Consider the following 17,078-nt stretch of genomic DNA (forward strand, 5'->3'; position numbering starts at 1 on the left):
AGAGAGAGAGAGAGAGAGAGAGAGAGAGAGAGAGAGAGAGAGAGAGAGAGAGAGAGAGAGAGAGAGAGAGAGAGAGAGAGAGAGAGAGAGAGAGAGAGAGAGAGAGAGAGAGAGAGAGAGAGAGAGAGAGAGAGAGAGAGAGAGAGAGAGAGAGAGAGAGAGAGAGAGAGAGAGAGAGAGAGAGAGAGAGAGAGAGAGAGAGAGAGAGAGAGAGAGAGAGAGAGAGATGATTGGCTTCAGAGGGTGACCAGAGCCCCTCGCTGAAACGATAAACCAAATTCAGCAGTCTTACACAATTGTCCTTTTTCCTGTTATGTACTATCCAAGTTGATAGCTAAAGACAATTAGTTAGCAGCTAGCTTGGGCCACCATAAAGTCACTTATAAAATACTATTTCTTACATGGTTTCCATACCGACCAACTTATTACAGGAGAAGTACCTGGCAGTTGTAATTGTGATTTAACAGTTTCAGAGTTTATGCTCCAGTCTATTTTCACTGAAAACATCTCCCGTCCATCTGTACAAAACCTCGTGCTCTGTCCTCTCTGACCTCTGACCTCTGACCCTCAGACCCTGCCCGCGTGCTCAACATGCCCTCCATCATATACGTCCCACGGAAACTGCCAGGGATCATCCGCTGCCCAGCGGACGCCAACCCGCCGGTGATATCAGTGAAGTGGGAGAAAGATGGCTACCCTCTCAGAGTGGAGAAGGTCAGTCTCAGTCTGCCATCTGTGGGGGCCTCTGTCTGTCTGGACTGATGCTGATAACACCTCATTCACCATAACAGCTGTTCACAAAGTATCCCAGAGTAAAATTGCAGATCTTTCCCTTTTAGACCATAATGAATGCGATTTATATGGACACGGATCCTAGATCAGCACTCCTTTAACGCTCTTTGAATACAGGCCCTGACATGTTGTGGAGAATATTGCAACCCTGTGATGTTGAGTGTACCTCCTCTCTCCTGTCCCAGTACCCCGGTTGGAGCCAGGCACCGGATGGGAGTATTCGGGTGGCGGAGGCCACAGAAGACTCCCTCGGCACCTACACCTGTATGCCTTACAACGCCCTGGGTACTATGGGCCAGTCTGACCCGGCCATTCTGGTGCTAAAGGTACTGGTACTGGAAGAAACCTCTGACCAAATGTGATATGTGTAGTCTTCTCTCCCCCCTTTTGGTGAGACTTGTTGTGAGACTTGGTCTGTGACATTGTGTGTGTGTTGGCCCGGCTCACAGGATCCCCCCTACTTTAACGTGAGGCCTGGTGGGGAGTACCGCCAAGAGGCTGGTAGAGAGCTGGTCATCCCCTGTGCTGCCTCGGGAGACCCTGAGATACCAACCATCACCTGGAGGAAGGTATGAAACCACGCTACAACTGGGACTAGTCTGGGAAGAGAAACATGGAAAACTCAAACTGCTTTTTTGATATAACAACCAGGGAACTGTGTGTGTGTGTGTGTGTGTGTTCAAGGTGGGGAAGCCCAGCAAGAGTAAGCACAACATCCTTTCCAGCGGCAGCTTACAGTTCCTGTCCCTCAGCAAGGAGGATCATGGGGAATGGGAGTGTGTGGCCACCAATGTGGTCACCAGCATCACTGCCAGCACGCGCCTCCTCGTCATTGGTACTGTCCCCTGTGACCTCATAACCCTCTGTCCCCATGCATGTCTGATGATCCTAGTCATTGATACAGTCCCCCCTGTATTTCCTCAGCTCTTCAGGGTTCAGAATTTAAGTAGTTTGACAGCAACCCTGCAGCTTTCTGTTCCCATTCATGATGACCCTAGTCCCAACTGTACTGTATGTATACTGAAGTACTGCTTAGACATTCATGATGACCTAGTCCCAGCTGGACTGTATGTATACTGAAGTACTGCTTAGACATTCATGATGACCCTAGTCCCAACTGGACTGTATGTTTACTGAAGTACTGCTTAGACATTCATGATGACCCTAGTCCCAGCTGGACTATATGTATACTGAAGTACTGCTTAGACATTCATGATGACCCTAGTCCCAGCTGTACTGTATGTATACTGAAGTACTGCTTAGACATTCATGATGACCCTAGTCCCAACTGTACTGTATGTATACTGAAGTACTGCTTAGACATTCATGATGACCTAGTCCCAGCTGGACTATATGTATACTGAAGTACTGCTTAGACATACATGATGACCCTAGTCCCAGCTGTACTGTATGTATACTGAAGTACTGCTTAGACATTCATGATGACCCTAGTCCCAGCTGGACTATATGTATACTGAAGTACTGCTTAGACATTCATGATGACCCTAGTCCCAGCTGTACTGTATGTATACTGAAGTACTGCTTAGACATTCATGATGACCTAGTCCCAACTGTACTGTATGTATACTGAAGTACTGCTTAGACATTCATGATGACCTAGTCCCAGCTGGACTGTATGTTTACTGAAGTACTGCTTAGACATTCATGATGACCTAGTCCCAACTGGACTGTATGTATACTGAAGTACTGCTTAGACATTCATGATGACCCTAGTCCCAGCTGGACTGTATGTTTACTGAAGTACTGCTTAGACATACATGATGACCCTAGTCCCAGCTGGACTGTATGTATACTGAAGTACTGCTTAGACATTCATGATGACCCTAGTCCCAGCTGGACTGTATGTTTACTGAAGTACTGCTTAGACATTCATGATGACCCTAGTCCCAGCTGTACTGTATGTTTACTGAAGTACTGCTTAGACATTCATGATGACCTAGTCCCAACTGTACTGTATGTATACTGAAGTACTGCTTAGACATTCATGATGACCTAGTCCCAACTGTACTGTATGTATACTGAAGTACTGCTTAGACATACATGATGACCCTAGTCCCAACTGTACTGTATGTTTACTGAAGTACTGCTTAGACATTCATGATGACCTAGTCCCAGCTGGACTGTATGTATACTGAAGTACTGCTTAGACATTCATGATGACCTAGTCCCAGCTGGACTGTATGTATACTGAAGTACTGCTTAGACATTCATGATGACCTAGTCCCAGCTGGACTGTATGTATACTGAAGTACTGCTTAGACATTCATGATGACCCTAGTCCCAGCTGGACTGTATGTATACTGAAGTACTGCTTAGACATTCATGATGACCCTAGTCCCAGCTGGACTATATGTATACTGAAGTACTGCTTAGACAAGTGACTTGCTTGTGTGTTTACAGTACATATGAGTAATAAGCATGCCTCAGGACTTCTCACAGGCATACACCCTAGTTGGCACCATCCCAAGTGTCCCCTCACTAGAGTGACAGGTGACATGTCAGAGGTGCTGAGTGTGGAGAGGACAGCGTTGACGTTTCTGACCGTAGTGGTCAGGACAGCAGGTCTCCATTTAATCCCAGTAAAAAGGTGCTGGGTCTTGGCCACACAGCTGGGGGTAGGGATGATGATGGTCTGGCCAAGCCATAGACCTTCACTCACCTTTACCTCACCATTGGTCAACACCTCAAAGTACAGGGCATTAGCCAATCAGATAGGCCATTCACAGCCATTGTAGACAGTTATATACTGTAAAGGACTGTGAATGGTAATGACAGCACAGTGTACATTATTTGACTTAATAGGACACATTTTTGGACAATGATAGTCATTCTGAGTGAGAAGGCTTTTTATACATTGACAAAACAGCTGTTATGGGAATAACACACTTGACTCATACTGTGGTTATTGAAGAATGGTCATCCTAACCTTCACTGTACAGTACATATAGACCTAACAGATTGCGCTATCACTCTTTAGTGTGGGCCAGAGCAATATACAGTAGAGATATAGAGAGGTATACTGTAGATGGCTCTGGTATTAAATATGACGGTCTCTTTTCTCTGACCCTCAGGAACCAGCCCACATGCTCCAGGCAACATTCGTGTGTTGCCCTCGGTGACCTCGGCCAACGTGTCCTGGGAGCCGGGTTACGACGGAGGCTTTGATCAGACATTCTCAGTGTGGTACGGCCCAGTGTGAGTACTCCCAGCATGCTCTAGTCTACCATCACATCTTATACTCAGATTGCAGTTGATTCCCCTAATAGAGGTGGGGGGACAGAGACTTTGGGGATTGATCTTCAACAGATACGATATGTAAGGATCTGATTTGTTATCAACAGGGCTGTTGTGGTGACCGTATTACTGCCACACTGGTGGTCACAAGTCATGAATCCAGTAAAATTCCACGTGATCGTTTAGTCACGGTAATTAGGCTTCTCCAAGCTCTGATGCTGCTGATGGTCGTTACTAGCTTACCAAACTTGCTTACTGCCTGGTACTCAGCACTCTTTTGTTCCTCTAATCACTCTGACATCAATGCAAATGTAATCAAAAATCTAATTAAACACTTCATGAGAGCCCATGAGCTCATGTTGCGCAACATTTCTATAGGCTATGCAATTGCATGAGAAAACAGAGTGATGGCCTTTATTAAAAATACGAGGATCCCATAAGCTTTCTATAGGCTAGGCCTACTATATTTATTTCTCAACCTTCCTAATATTAAGCACATTGCTTATCTTTACAACAGTAGTATAGCCTACCTGGCTGGCATGAAAATAAACCACGGGGAAAAGCGTCCTCCATTCGCCATTTAAATGCATAGATGACATGTTTGGATACAGGTGCATGATAATGGTCCATTCTAAATCAAAACAAATGTCACATATATTATTTAGTATATGTAAAGACAAGATGAAATCAAGAATAGTCTGATGGGTGACAATATTAGCCTGTCACTTGTCCCTTTTTCAGGACCCTATCTTTCAAAGATAATTCGTAAAATCCAAATAACTCCACAGATCTTCATTGTAAAGGGTTTACACACTGTTTCCCATGCTTGTTCAATGAACCATAAACAATTAATGAACATGCACATGTGGAACGGTCGTTAAGACACTAACAGCTTACAGACGGTAGGAAATTAAGGTCACAGTTATGAAAACTTAGGACACTAAAGAGGCCTTTCTACTGACTCTGAAAAACACCAAAAGAAAGATGCCCAGGGTCCCTGCTCATCTGCGTGAACGTGCCTTAGGCATACTGCAAGGAGGCATGAGGACTGCAGATGTGGCCAGGGAAATAAATTGCAATGTCCGTACTGTGAGACGCCTAAGACAGCGCTACAGGGAGACAGGACGGACAGCTGATCGTCCTCGCAGTGGCAGACCACATGTAACAACACCTGCACAGGATTGATACATCCGAACATCACACCTGCGGGACAGGTACAGGATGGCAACAACAACTGCTCAAGTTACACCAGGAACGCACAATCCCTCCATCAGTGCTCAGACTGTCCTCAATAGGCTGAGAGAAGCTGGACTGAGGGCTTGTAGGCCTGTTGTGAGGCAGGTCCTCACCAGACATCACCGGCAACAACGTCGCCTATGGGCACAAACCCACCGTTGCTGGACCAGACAGGACTGGCAAAAAGTGCTCTTCACTGATGAGCCACGGTTTTGTCTCACCAGGGGTGATGGTCGGATTCGCGTTTATCGTCGAAGGAATGAGAGTTACACCGAGGCTTGTACTCTGAAGCGGGATCGATTTGGAGGTGGAGGGTCTGTCATGGTCTGGGGCGGTGTGTCACAGCATCATCGGACTGAGCTTGTTGTCATTGCAGGCAATTTCAACGCTGTGCATTACAGGGAAGACATCCTCTTCCCTCATGTGGTACCCTTCCTGCAGGCTCATCCTGACATGATCCTCCAGCATGGCAATGCCATCAGTCATACTGCTCGTCCTGTGCGTGATTTCCTGCAAGACAGGAATGTCAGTGTTCTGCCATGGCCAGCGAAGAGCCCGGATCTCAATCCCATTGAGCACGTCTGGGACCTGTTGAATCGAGGGTGAGGGCTAGGACCATTCCTCCCAGAAATGTCCCAGAACTTGCAGGTGCCTTGGTGGAAGAGTGGGGTAACATCTCACAGCAAGAACTGGCAAATCTGGTGCAGTCCATGAGGAGGAGATGCACTGCAGTACTTAATGCAGCTGGTGGCCACACCAGATACTGACTGTTACTTTTGATTTTGACCCCATCCCCTTTGTTCAGGGACACATTATTCCATTTCTGGTAGTCAAATGTCTGTGAAACTTGTTCAGTTTATGTCTCAGTTGTTGAATCTTATGTTCATACAAATATTTACACATGTTAAGTTTGCTGAAAATAAACGCTGTTTTACAGGGAGAAGACATTTTTTGTTTTGCTGAGTTTAGATTGACATAGGCTAGTGCTTTTGCTGTACGTTAGGCCTACTCATCTTGTTGGCTGACGAAAGTAAATGTGGACAGTTCATCCAATATCTTCAATATGCACCTCGGAATTGGATAAAGACGCACGCAGTTGCGTCCCCGATGAGTCAGTCTTAACAGAAAGACCCAATCACTGACAGAGAGCAGTGTGAGTGAGAGGTGCTTCGGATTGCGCAGCACACTCAGGGAGAAGGGCACAACGCAGCACTCCAGGCCGCGAAAGGCATGGATTTTTCTAGGGTGCATGACGGCCACAAAGAGGATGCCACGGTGAAATTCGAGGCATTATCAAGTGCTTGTCAAATTGGGAATGACAGACTACTGGAGTGTGTACAGCCGGCGCAGAAAACAAAGCAGAGCTCATGCCTTTCAAGTTACTTTTTTCAAATCATCATTAGAGTCTCATCATCCAGCGTTACAATGTATTAAAAATCAAAACATATAGCCCAACGTTTGTAGAACAACTAAAGTTACATTAATAACTCTAAATTAAGCAAATAGGAGTACCTATTTATTTGTTAACTGCTCAACACAGAATAGCCGCATGTGCGCACTCCCCCAAATTGTTTGGAGACAATATTTATAATTTATTCAACTTTGTTCGATTGTATTGTAGACCTGTTGTTTTCACCTCTCTAGAGACAGCAGGAGCGGTAGAGATACTCTGAATGATCGGCTATGAAAAACCAACTGACATTTACTCCTGAGGTGCTGACCTGTTGCACCCTCGGCAACCACTTTGATTATTATTATTTGACCCCGCCAAACATTTGAACATCTTGGCCATGTTCTGTTATAATCTCCACCCGGCACAGCCAGAAGAGGACTGGCCACCCCTCATAGCCTGGTTCCTCTCTAGGTTTCTTCCTAGGTTCTGGCCTTTCTAGGGAGTTTTTCTTAGCCACCGTGCTTCTACACCTGCATTGCTTGCTGTTTGGGGTTTTAGGCTGGGTTTCTGTGACATCAGTTGATGTAAGAAGGGCTTTATAAATACATTTGATTGATTGATTATTCTTCATACTATAAAATAAAAAAAATAATGCCACAGAATTATAAGCAAATCTTGTCTGCTAAATTAACTAGTGTAGCCCACAGCCATTTGGCATAGCCACATCAGGACCTAACATAAGGACAACTCAGAGTATGCTATTATGTTCTTCTGAAATACACTACATTTTCTTCATATCATGCTTCTTTAGACCTGTCTAAAATAAATAATGGATTTATTGTGAAGGGGTAGGCTATATTACATGGATTTATTAGCCTACAACCATTTTAAAAAGTCTATGTGTGGAACCCAGGAGATGCTAAATGTGCTTATGTTAATTAACGGTCAATTACCTTGAGACCGACAGTTCTTTGCTTGACAATCACCGGCTGACAAAATGTTGTGACCGCTACAGCCCTAGTTATCAATAAGGAAATATTGATAATTGAATTACTTGAATTATTACAACGGTATCCAGGGGGAAACATATAACAGTATCTAGGGGGAAGCATACAACGGTATCCAGGTGGAAGCATACAACGGTATCCAGGGGGAAGCATACAACTGTATCCAGGGGGAAGCATACAATGGTATCCAGGGGGAAGCATACAACTGTATCCAGGGGGAAGCATACAACGGTATCCAGGGGGAAGCATACAACGGTATCCAGGGGGAAGCATATAACGGTATCCAGGGGGAAACATACTATTATCAACAGACAGGTACTACAACACCATTTTGACAGCTCAATGCTAATGGTTTATTACTCAGTCCTTCAGTAATATCACTCAGTTACTCAGTATTTGTATTTACATTATTTGCATTGTTGAAGAGTTGGGCATACAGTAAATCACAGAAGATGCATAATTCATGTGTTCATTCATTTATTAAAGGCGTAATGGAAAGACATTGCAGTAACATTCTATTAGGCAACATCCACGAGGTGCCATAAAATCACCATTATCATTTTATGTACATGTCAGCAGTCATACGAGCCATACTGTGTTGAATGGGGGCTGTGTGTGAATAATAATCTGATAGAAGTGGTGCTTTTGGCAGTCTAATATTAACAGCCATTCTCATCCATCTCTCTGTCATGGCCTGATGACACCTTAATGGACATTTGTTGACTGTAATATCAAACCATGTGCTTTGAGGAACATTGCATATACATGGAGGCATCTCTTGTGTACTTAAATAATGAATGACTTTGTACAGAGAGCTGTTACTATAAATGTTCGAGTCAAAGTGATCTAATTACCTTTAGTTAAGATTACAGAGATGGTGACGTGAATGTGAAGAGGACATTAAACAGAGTGAAATATAGCCTAGCAACAGTATTGTATTGCAACACTGTGGCCCATTGCCTGTGTAGTTTGACAGAGGCACACTACATAAGACTGTCTATCTACTGTACACCATATCTGCTATCTGAGTGTTACCAGGATGGCCCATTGACCTTATAGTCAGGGTGCAGGTTAGTTAGTATTGATACCTCTCTCTGTGTTTCTGTCCTTCAAGGTTGAAAAAGGAGAATTTTGGCCCCCATGACTGGCACTCCATGCCGGTGTCGGGGTCTCAGACGTGGTTGGTGGTGCCGGGGTTGGAGCCCAGGACAGAGTACCAGTTCAGCGTCCTGGCACAGAACAAGCTGGGCACAGGCCCTTTCAGCGAGGTCGTGACGGTTAACACAGTAGGTAGGTGGCACCAGCGCCAGAACAACTGCCTACACTGGACTGATACTGTATGCCTATACTTGTATTTTGTATTTATTAAGGACCCCCATTAGTTCGTGCCAAGGCAGCAGTTACTCTTCCTGGGGCCCAGCAACATTAAGGCAGTTATATGCAATTTAAAGTATTACATGACATTACATTTCATAACACTTTTCACAACACATTGTGTTCCCACAGGCCACTACTCTACTATCGCATATCTACAATACAAAATACATGTGTGTGTGGATTTAGATACCTGTAGATACCTAGAATTTACTATTTGTAATGCATGTTTTTTTAGATAACTCTATAGCTTATGATATGCCTTAACTTGAAATATAAAAGATTTGTATTTAAATGTTTATACATCAGTGTGTCCATTTCAGACATGTCATGTTGATTCTGTATGCTCACAATATCATTGAAACTACTGCTCTCTAGAGCTATCTTCTAGAATGCAGTTTGTAATTGCTCTCACCATCTTCTGTTTATCTCTGATTGATCACATGGGAATGTATGGGTTTGTTATGGCTGTTTGAATAATAAGAATTGCTTAACTTCCTTCTAAAACTGGTCTGTTCTCTTGTCCCCTTAGTGTCTCCCCTGAGTACCCCTGAACCACAGGTGCTTCTTACTCCACCACGGTGCCTCACAGCCAATCGCACGCAGCACGGCGTCCTGCTAACATGGCTCCCGCCAGCCAATCACTCCTCGCCTGTCGACCGCTACATCATGGAGTTCCGTCTCGGAGAGAGGTGGGAGGTCCTCGACGATCTGATCCCTGCCGCTGAGACTGAGCTGATGGCCAGGGACCTAGTCCAGGTAAAGGACCGTAAATACCTAAATGTATAAACAATGCTGTCTGTTTATAGTGACAACTGCCAATGTGTAATTAGTGTCATAACTTGTCTATAAGATAATAATGAACACTTTACAAATGACTTGTAAATCCTATATAAATCCTTTTAGGTATACCTTCATGTATACTCAAACTGTTATTGCTATTATTTTGCCAATGGCAGTTGTTTTGGGGTAATGACACCGTTATTTTGAGACAGTGGTTATGCTGAGGGGAATTGGACTGTGGTTGTGTTATGTGTGTGGAATGGACAGTGGAGGAGTGTGTTGTCTTGTGTCCCTGGCAGGAGTCCTGGTATGAGTTCAGAGTCATGGCCGTCATGGATGACCTCATCAGTGACAGCAGTAATGTGGTGGGAGTGTCCAGCACAGGTAAGTGTTACACCAAATATATTACACTACAATTCAGAATTAGATTAAGAGTATATTCAATATTCCCAAATAGCTACAATGAAATGGAATCTTTTTAAATGCTGCTGATATGTCACTCCATTAAATCCATTTACCTCCATGAGATTGGTGAAGTTCATGATTTGAAGTCCATTTCCAAGTTTATGATTTGAAGTCCATTTCCACCCCCCCACCCCCCATTTCTGAACCCCTGGGTACCTTTTCCGCTTCAGATCCCTTCCCCCCTACGGAGGTGACTGAAGAGGGGTTGGCGAGGCCCGTGGTAGCGGGAGTCGTGGCAACCATCTGCTTTCTGGCGGCTGCGGTGCTCTTCAGTACTCTAGCAGCCTGCTTCGTCAACAAACAGCACCGACGCAAACTCAAACGCAAACCAGGTATGCCTCCAATTCATCTAACTGTCTAACTTCTACTGTCCATTCACTTGTCTTGGTTGTAATCTCTATATCTCTGTTTTGTCTCTTCTAAGACCCTCCCCTGTCTGTAACACACTTCAGGAAAAGCATTGACTCACCGTAAGTACTAAAAACAAACCCAGAGAGATTAAAAAACAGGAGCCAACCTTTTGAGCTCATATGCCGATTCACAATGCAGTAGTCACTGGATTGAATTTAGATGCAACAATAAACTCCTCTTTACCTGTCTTAAGAGTTATTCTTATGGCCTCTGTTCACTTCACTCCTGTTCAGTACCAACTGTCAGGGCAGGGTATCTTTGCTAGGACAAGAGTATGGTTTGGATGTATATTGTGTGTATGTCAAAGGTTTGGAGAGAGGTCTATGTTAAAAGGAATTGGATGTGTTGACTTGCATTATAATGCATGTTCCAGTTGTTTATATCAGAATAGTGAAGTCTAGTCCTCTTGTGACTCCGTGATGGTCCCTCCTGTGTTGTGTGGAGGTTTGGCTTAGTTGACAGATGACCGTGGCCCATGTCATTTGTGTGTCTCCCACCGCAGGCCTCCTCTCACCCCCTTGCCTGGGGTAGAGCCCTGTTGGGACGTGCCAGCCAGGAGCAGCTACATGCCCCCACCAGCCAGCTCCCTGTGAGTGCTTAGCTGCTTGCACCATGCCACAGTGTGTGCTGTGCTGCACTACGCTATGCTGGCTTGGCTGAATGGATAATAAATTAATACATTTTATAGATTTTATTTACTTAGTGCTCTGCTGGCCTAACTGCATGCACAGTATACATTATATGCAGCGTATAGGGATTTGTGTTTGGGTTGGCTCAGCTGCATGCACTGTACTGTGTATATGCACTCTATAGTTGACTGTGTTGTTTACAATGCTGCTCCTGGTGTGTGGCAAATAGAAAAAAAGGGCTAGTTGGATGTCATCTGCTTTATTTTTATGCCATAAAAGCATTTGGCGCAGCATATGTCCCCAACGAGACAAATGGCCCTCGGTTTTAAACCAAGAGCAAGTAAAAAAAGATCTGTGAGACGGTTGTCATGGCTGCTTGGTAACGGTTCCTTTCTCATACTTTCGCTGGGGCTTTATTTTATTTATTAGTCATTAGCTTCAATGCTAGCAGAATGCACTGGATACTATCAGGTTGAATACAAATGAAACAGGTGTATTTGCTTTGACATGGTGCCATGGCTTTGGATTTAATCTGTCTAGCATAGCAGTGATGCCTACTGTGAATAACATGCTATTTTACTGTGTACAATTAGGCAGTTTATTGATGAATAACTGCTGTTTAAAGGGTTCATTATGAAGACATCATGTTTGAGTGTCTGCCGCTGTGTCGGTTGTGTCTGACAGGCTGTCCTCTGGGAAGATCAGTCCAGAGAGCTCCCCTCCCGCCTCGCGGCCCCAATCACTGTCCTCAGATGAGGCCCACGGCCCGGGCCTGTACGTCAGGAGGCTGCCAAGCCCTCAGAGAGACAAGGACAAAGAGCTCTCCTTCTACAAGAAAACCAAGCGTGCCATAGCCAGCAAGAAGTACAGCGTGTCCAAGCACGAGGCAGAGGTCACCAGCCCTATCGAGCTGATCAGCCGCGGTCCCGATGGTCGTTTCAGCATGGCCAGCCCGCCATCAGCCCACCGCCGCATCCAGGGCTTCCCATTCGCCGAGGAGTCCGACATGTATCCTGAGTTCCGGCAGTCCGACGAGGAGAATGACTTTGACCCCGGGCCCCTACCCCCGATCATGGCCACGCTCCGACCACAGCTCTCCCCAACATCCTCCAGTCTGGAGTCCACGCAGCCCCCCAACTACAGCCCCCGCCTCCACAGGCCCATGGAAGGTATGAGCTTTGTGGAGGGCAGTGGGCATCATGCTGCAGGGCAGGCCCCAGCCTCCCGCTACAGGGATTTTCCACAGGTCCCCTTCTATGGGTATCTAGGCAGCCGCGGGGAATCGGGTATACCGCCACCTTTTTACATGCCTGACATCAGTCCCCGTAGTTCCACTCTATCCTCCCCCCCAGGCACTGCTGACGGGGGACCCTACGGTTATCCCTCCATCCCAGAGGAGAGGGAAGAGATGGAACTCCATCATCAGTACACTGCCTCTGGCCATTCCCTAGCACATACACACAGTACTCCCCCTCGCTCCCCTCGCTCACCTGACAGCTGGCAGCCTCACGAGTTCCCCTTCCTGGGTCTGGAGGGGCCCCGCTTCATTTATCCACCTCACCACCCCTTACATCATCACCAGGACCTTCCCGACCCTCCACCGTACCCCCCTCTCCACTCTCTCCCCCCCAGCCGCCTGCACCTCCCCAGCCCTCGGCTCCTGCAGCTGGAGGTCCCAATGGCTCCGCAGAGCAGGGACCGACCCCCAGGCCCTCCAGCTAGGCGCTTAGCTATGCAACAGGCCCAGAGTCTCGGCCAGCTCAGACACACGTCCCATGGTGTGGGTGTACCAGTGTTGCCTTACCCTGACCCGGCAGCCCGTGAAGGGAGCCCAAGCACAGCCCGTAGCAGCAGCCCCCAGTCCTGGCTCAGCCCGAGGTCAGGGCGTAGGACAGACCCCTCCCTGCCCCCGCTGGTCCTCCAGCCCTCCCGCCTCTCCCCCCTCTCCCAGAGCCCTCTTAGCACCCAGCCAGGTTCTCCAGATATTCTAGTCCGCCCCCCGCCCCGCCCCAGCATCCTCCGCACATCCCACTCTCTGGAGATGCCTGAGATCACCCTGCACCCCCAAGCCACTGTCAGTTTCTCCCGAAGGTCCTCCCTGGCCACCTCCCCCACCCAGGGCCAGCAGGGAAGCCGCAGGCCCAGCCCCAGTTACCGTCCCCACATGTCCTATGCCTCCACCGCAGCCAGTTATCCCTCCCAGTCCCCCTCTCCCCCCTTGGAGGGCAGGGATGTGTTCGGGCAGTGGCCGTCCCAGAGGAGGACAGAGGAGGAGATGCTGCCCTCAGAGCCCTCCCAGCTCCAGATATCCGCCTCAGGGTAGGTGACCTACACCGGTCCGGCAGGGACAGCAACGCACTAACTAACGCACATAACAAACTTCTCCAACCTGGGCACTCAATTCTTAATGTATTCCCAGTTTATAGAATATGACTTAATGTTTTACTTCTGGCATACCAATAATACATATTTAGGCTTATATGCAGAAAGCATGTATTTGCATCTGGCACACATCTGATCAGTCATAAACAAGTTATTAATAAAAAAGTTGGTAATATACCCATCTGAATCAAGGCAAATGATACAATTCATACTCATACTTTTAAAGTGTGTCCTTATGACATATTTTGAAATTTAACCCTAGAACAAAGTCACATCTGAAGATATTGATCTTTGAATTCTGTAATTATTATTTATAAGATATTTGTGTTTTTCTCTGTATGGCGACCCATTTTCTGAAGAAAATGTGATTTTTAACTGCCATAGTTCACGGAAAATACTGTTTGCTAAAGAAAATGTTGGCAGGAAGCCTAACCTAGAATGTGTAAAACGTTACAATTGCATTAAAATGCAATCTGCAACATAGGATTTCAGGTGGCAGACTTATGGGATCTTTGAGCGAATGCTTCACTAAATAATTAACTAGCATATACAGTGTTTTTTTTATTGATTGAAAACTCTGAATACTAGTGTAGTGAGGTAATATTTATTCTTACATATTTAGTTAATTTCCTTGTATTATTACCCACCTATGACATCTTAGTAGAGGCTTTCCTTGACTGCTACTGTTTTTTAACTGGTGGTAAATGACACTGTAGCTAAACAAAAAAATTACGATTGAGTGAGACCTACACTTTGAGTGCCTTCCACCCCTCAAACAAAATGTGAAATGTACAAGATAGCAAAGTTATTTTAGTGATATTCAGCATCATTATTGCCCACATAAGCCTTCTATTTCAGGAATGATCTTCACACATTTAAACATTTGAAAATCTGAGATTTATGACCAAACACCTGTTTTACATGTTTTTTTAAACCTGAGACCATTTGGACAACTTGATCATTTCTAATTAATATCTATTACACACACATAGTCATACAGTACATGCTCTGCAGGACAATAGAAGACATACAAGAGAGCAATATACCTGAGGCGCATATAATCCTCCCCTTTTGTCTGTATACCTACATGCTTCTCCCCTTCCCCCCTTCCCCCTTCCCCCTCACACCCACCTCCTACCTTTCTGAATCCAATGGATTGCCTGGTTAGTGTAAGCGGTCATGGTCTTTTTCCACCCCTTTACAGTGTCATGGTCATATGGGCAAGTATAGTGTAGGCCTGCTGGTTTGTACAGTGTGAGGGCTCAGGGGTCTTACCTCATCTGTTTTTGATTGATCTCAGCTATCTGGGCAGCGTTGTTGTGAGACGGTCCCCTACGCCGCAATAGGTAAGGGTCGGACCCATGTCTGAGAGGGGAGGCGTCAGCAGGGGAGGGCTCTAATCACTCTCCTTTAAAGGGGAATCGCTGACTTTGGGTTGAGCCTCTTTACTGGATTCAAGTTTGCTAGCTCTAATGCTAACTGCTAACATACAGGTTACATTTCCTACAGTTCTTTGGCACAACATGCCTGCTGTCGAGCACAGTGATTAGGCTGGTGAGCAATATTAGGAGCTGTTTTGGACTGTGGAGCAGTATTTGAAATACAGGCACGGTTTTCCTGCACTCAAAAAAGCCTTGAATCAATAGAGGACCCAGATTACTGATAGACTGGAGTATTCCCCTTTAAAGTTTTGTTCCATGTGCAAAATGCCATGCATGCCTTCTCTAAATATCTCTCTTTTGACTCAAACGTATAACAATAATTCTCAAGACTAAATTCTTCGTCACATTCGTCGTCTTAAGTGCTTTCGTTTCTGTCATGTGACTGTTTTTAATGGCCATTTCCTCTTCCTGTCATGTGACTGTTCTTTAACAGCCATTTCCTCTTCCTGCCATCTCCTCCCGTCAGCATGGTGAAGCCTCTGTACACAGTGTTCATGTTGATGAAAGTGTGCTGTACAGTGTTCATGTTTTATGGAAATGTACTGTAGCTAACTCACTGTGGCCCCTGCACACAGTATTTGTGATTATGAAAATGCTACTATTTATCTAACGAGGAATGCTTTAATTCTCATATTTGTCTCCCCTCTCTGCTAATGGCTCTCAATCTCTCTCTCTCTACAGTGACACTATGAAGGACAACACCTCTAAACCTTTGTGTTCCTACAGTATGCCTTTTGAAACAATATGTTTTGGCAGAATCACTTGACTTTAGATATCGTCAAGTTAGGTTTTGAAGCTGGTGTATTCAATCCATTAAATGGCAACAAACATTTAATCTCATGAACCTGAACGTAAATGTTTGGTGTTGATGAGATTATTTTGGGTCTTATTATCATTACTTGCATCTTTCTATGATGGACTGCAAAACAAGAGTATTCATTATGAGGTAAAAGTATTTTTCAAAACAGATACCTTTCTGTGTAAAGCTCATCAACGTCCTTCAATTTGACGGGGATTTACAATTAGCCAATGATAGATACTGCTCATCTTTAACACATTAAAATATATTCAGTATTAGGGTGATTTTGATTGATATGTCATTCATTAAATGAAAATAATCCACATACCGTAGCTCTATCAAAAGATGAGAATCGTCTTTGTTGCCCCACTCAACAAAACAGACAAGCCATGGATTCTCACTGTAGAGCAAGAGGAGCAACTCAGTAACTATAGAAACTGAAGCCTTTCTTAGTTAAACTGTTATTACAAATACAGTATAGAGATTATTTTTATTTTATGGGTATCTGAAAGTGACAAATATTGACGTATTCCTTCATAATCTTTTTGAGAATTAACACAGTTCGTCCCATAGTACTTTATTAATTCCTCACAATCTAAAGCAAATGAATTTCTCAACAAATCATCAGTTTATTTATGGTTCAATATTACAGAGCCTTTCGGAATCAATGTCCTCCTGACTCCCCATCTGACTAATCACTGAGAGGATAGCGCTCCCCGGTGGTGAGTTAATGTAAAGCATGTGTATTGTGCCTGTCTTCTCCTCTTTCTAGGGAACCTCTAGGCACGTCTAGTGATCCTGCCGGGTCTGAGAGCTTACAGTCACTGCTACACCACTGTATTACTAAAGCCAAGAGAGTGGCTGCCAACACCAATAACAACTCCACTTCCAGGAGAAGAACAGGTCAGTCTCTGAACTAAAGAATAGGCCACAGGCCGACACACAACTGTTAGAAGTACCAATAAGAATAACATTTAGTGAGTTCATGGTAGCCTTGTCCCAAATCTGTTTGTGCTGTAAAGCCAAATCCAATCATTGTCATGCCTATGTAACGACCATACTTGTTGGCTTTACAGCCTGTGTTGTATCCTCAATAACACTACCTCTCCC

General features: G+C 45.1%; 1 protein-coding gene across 6 annotated transcripts in view; it reads left to right on the plus strand.

Annotated features, from left to right (window-relative positions):
- The window catches only part of LOC139548741 (protein turtle homolog B-like), a 73,391-nt gene that overhangs the window by 51,126 nt on the left and 5,187 nt on the right, over positions 1–17,078 (plus strand). The window contains exons 8-22 of one of the 6 annotated variants that reach the window (XR_011669770.1): positions 572–714; positions 978–1,118; positions 1,242–1,361; positions 1,477–1,627; positions 3,885–4,008; positions 8,798–8,973; positions 9,590–9,816; positions 10,140–10,224; positions 10,476–10,637; positions 10,730–10,775; positions 11,219–11,305; positions 12,030–13,664; positions 15,028–15,073; positions 15,851–16,115; positions 16,741–16,852. Coding sequence is in view for 5 of the 6 variants with exons in the window: in XM_071358517.1 (XP_071214618.1) it covers positions 572–714; positions 978–1,118; positions 1,242–1,361; positions 1,477–1,627; positions 3,885–4,008; positions 8,798–8,973; positions 9,590–9,816; positions 10,140–10,224; positions 10,476–10,637; positions 10,730–10,775; positions 11,219–11,305; positions 12,030–13,664; positions 16,741–16,871 (3,228 nt within the window). In the remaining variant the exon portion in view is untranslated. Of the gene's footprint in view, positions 1–571; positions 715–977; positions 1,119–1,241; positions 1,362–1,476; positions 1,628–3,884; positions 4,009–8,797; positions 8,974–9,589; positions 9,817–10,139; positions 10,225–10,475; positions 10,638–10,729; positions 10,776–11,218; positions 11,306–12,029; positions 13,665–15,027; positions 15,074–15,850; positions 16,872–17,078 lie in introns of those variants that run through there. The other 5 variants (XM_071358520.1, XM_071358521.1, XM_071358519.1 and 2 more) reach the window with 5 other exon arrangements.

This window comes from Salvelinus alpinus, chromosome 22, assembly GCF_045679555.1.
Source record: "Salvelinus alpinus chromosome 22, SLU_Salpinus.1, whole genome shotgun sequence".
Taxonomy (NCBI): Eukaryota; Metazoa; Chordata; class Actinopteri; order Salmoniformes; family Salmonidae; genus Salvelinus; species Salvelinus alpinus.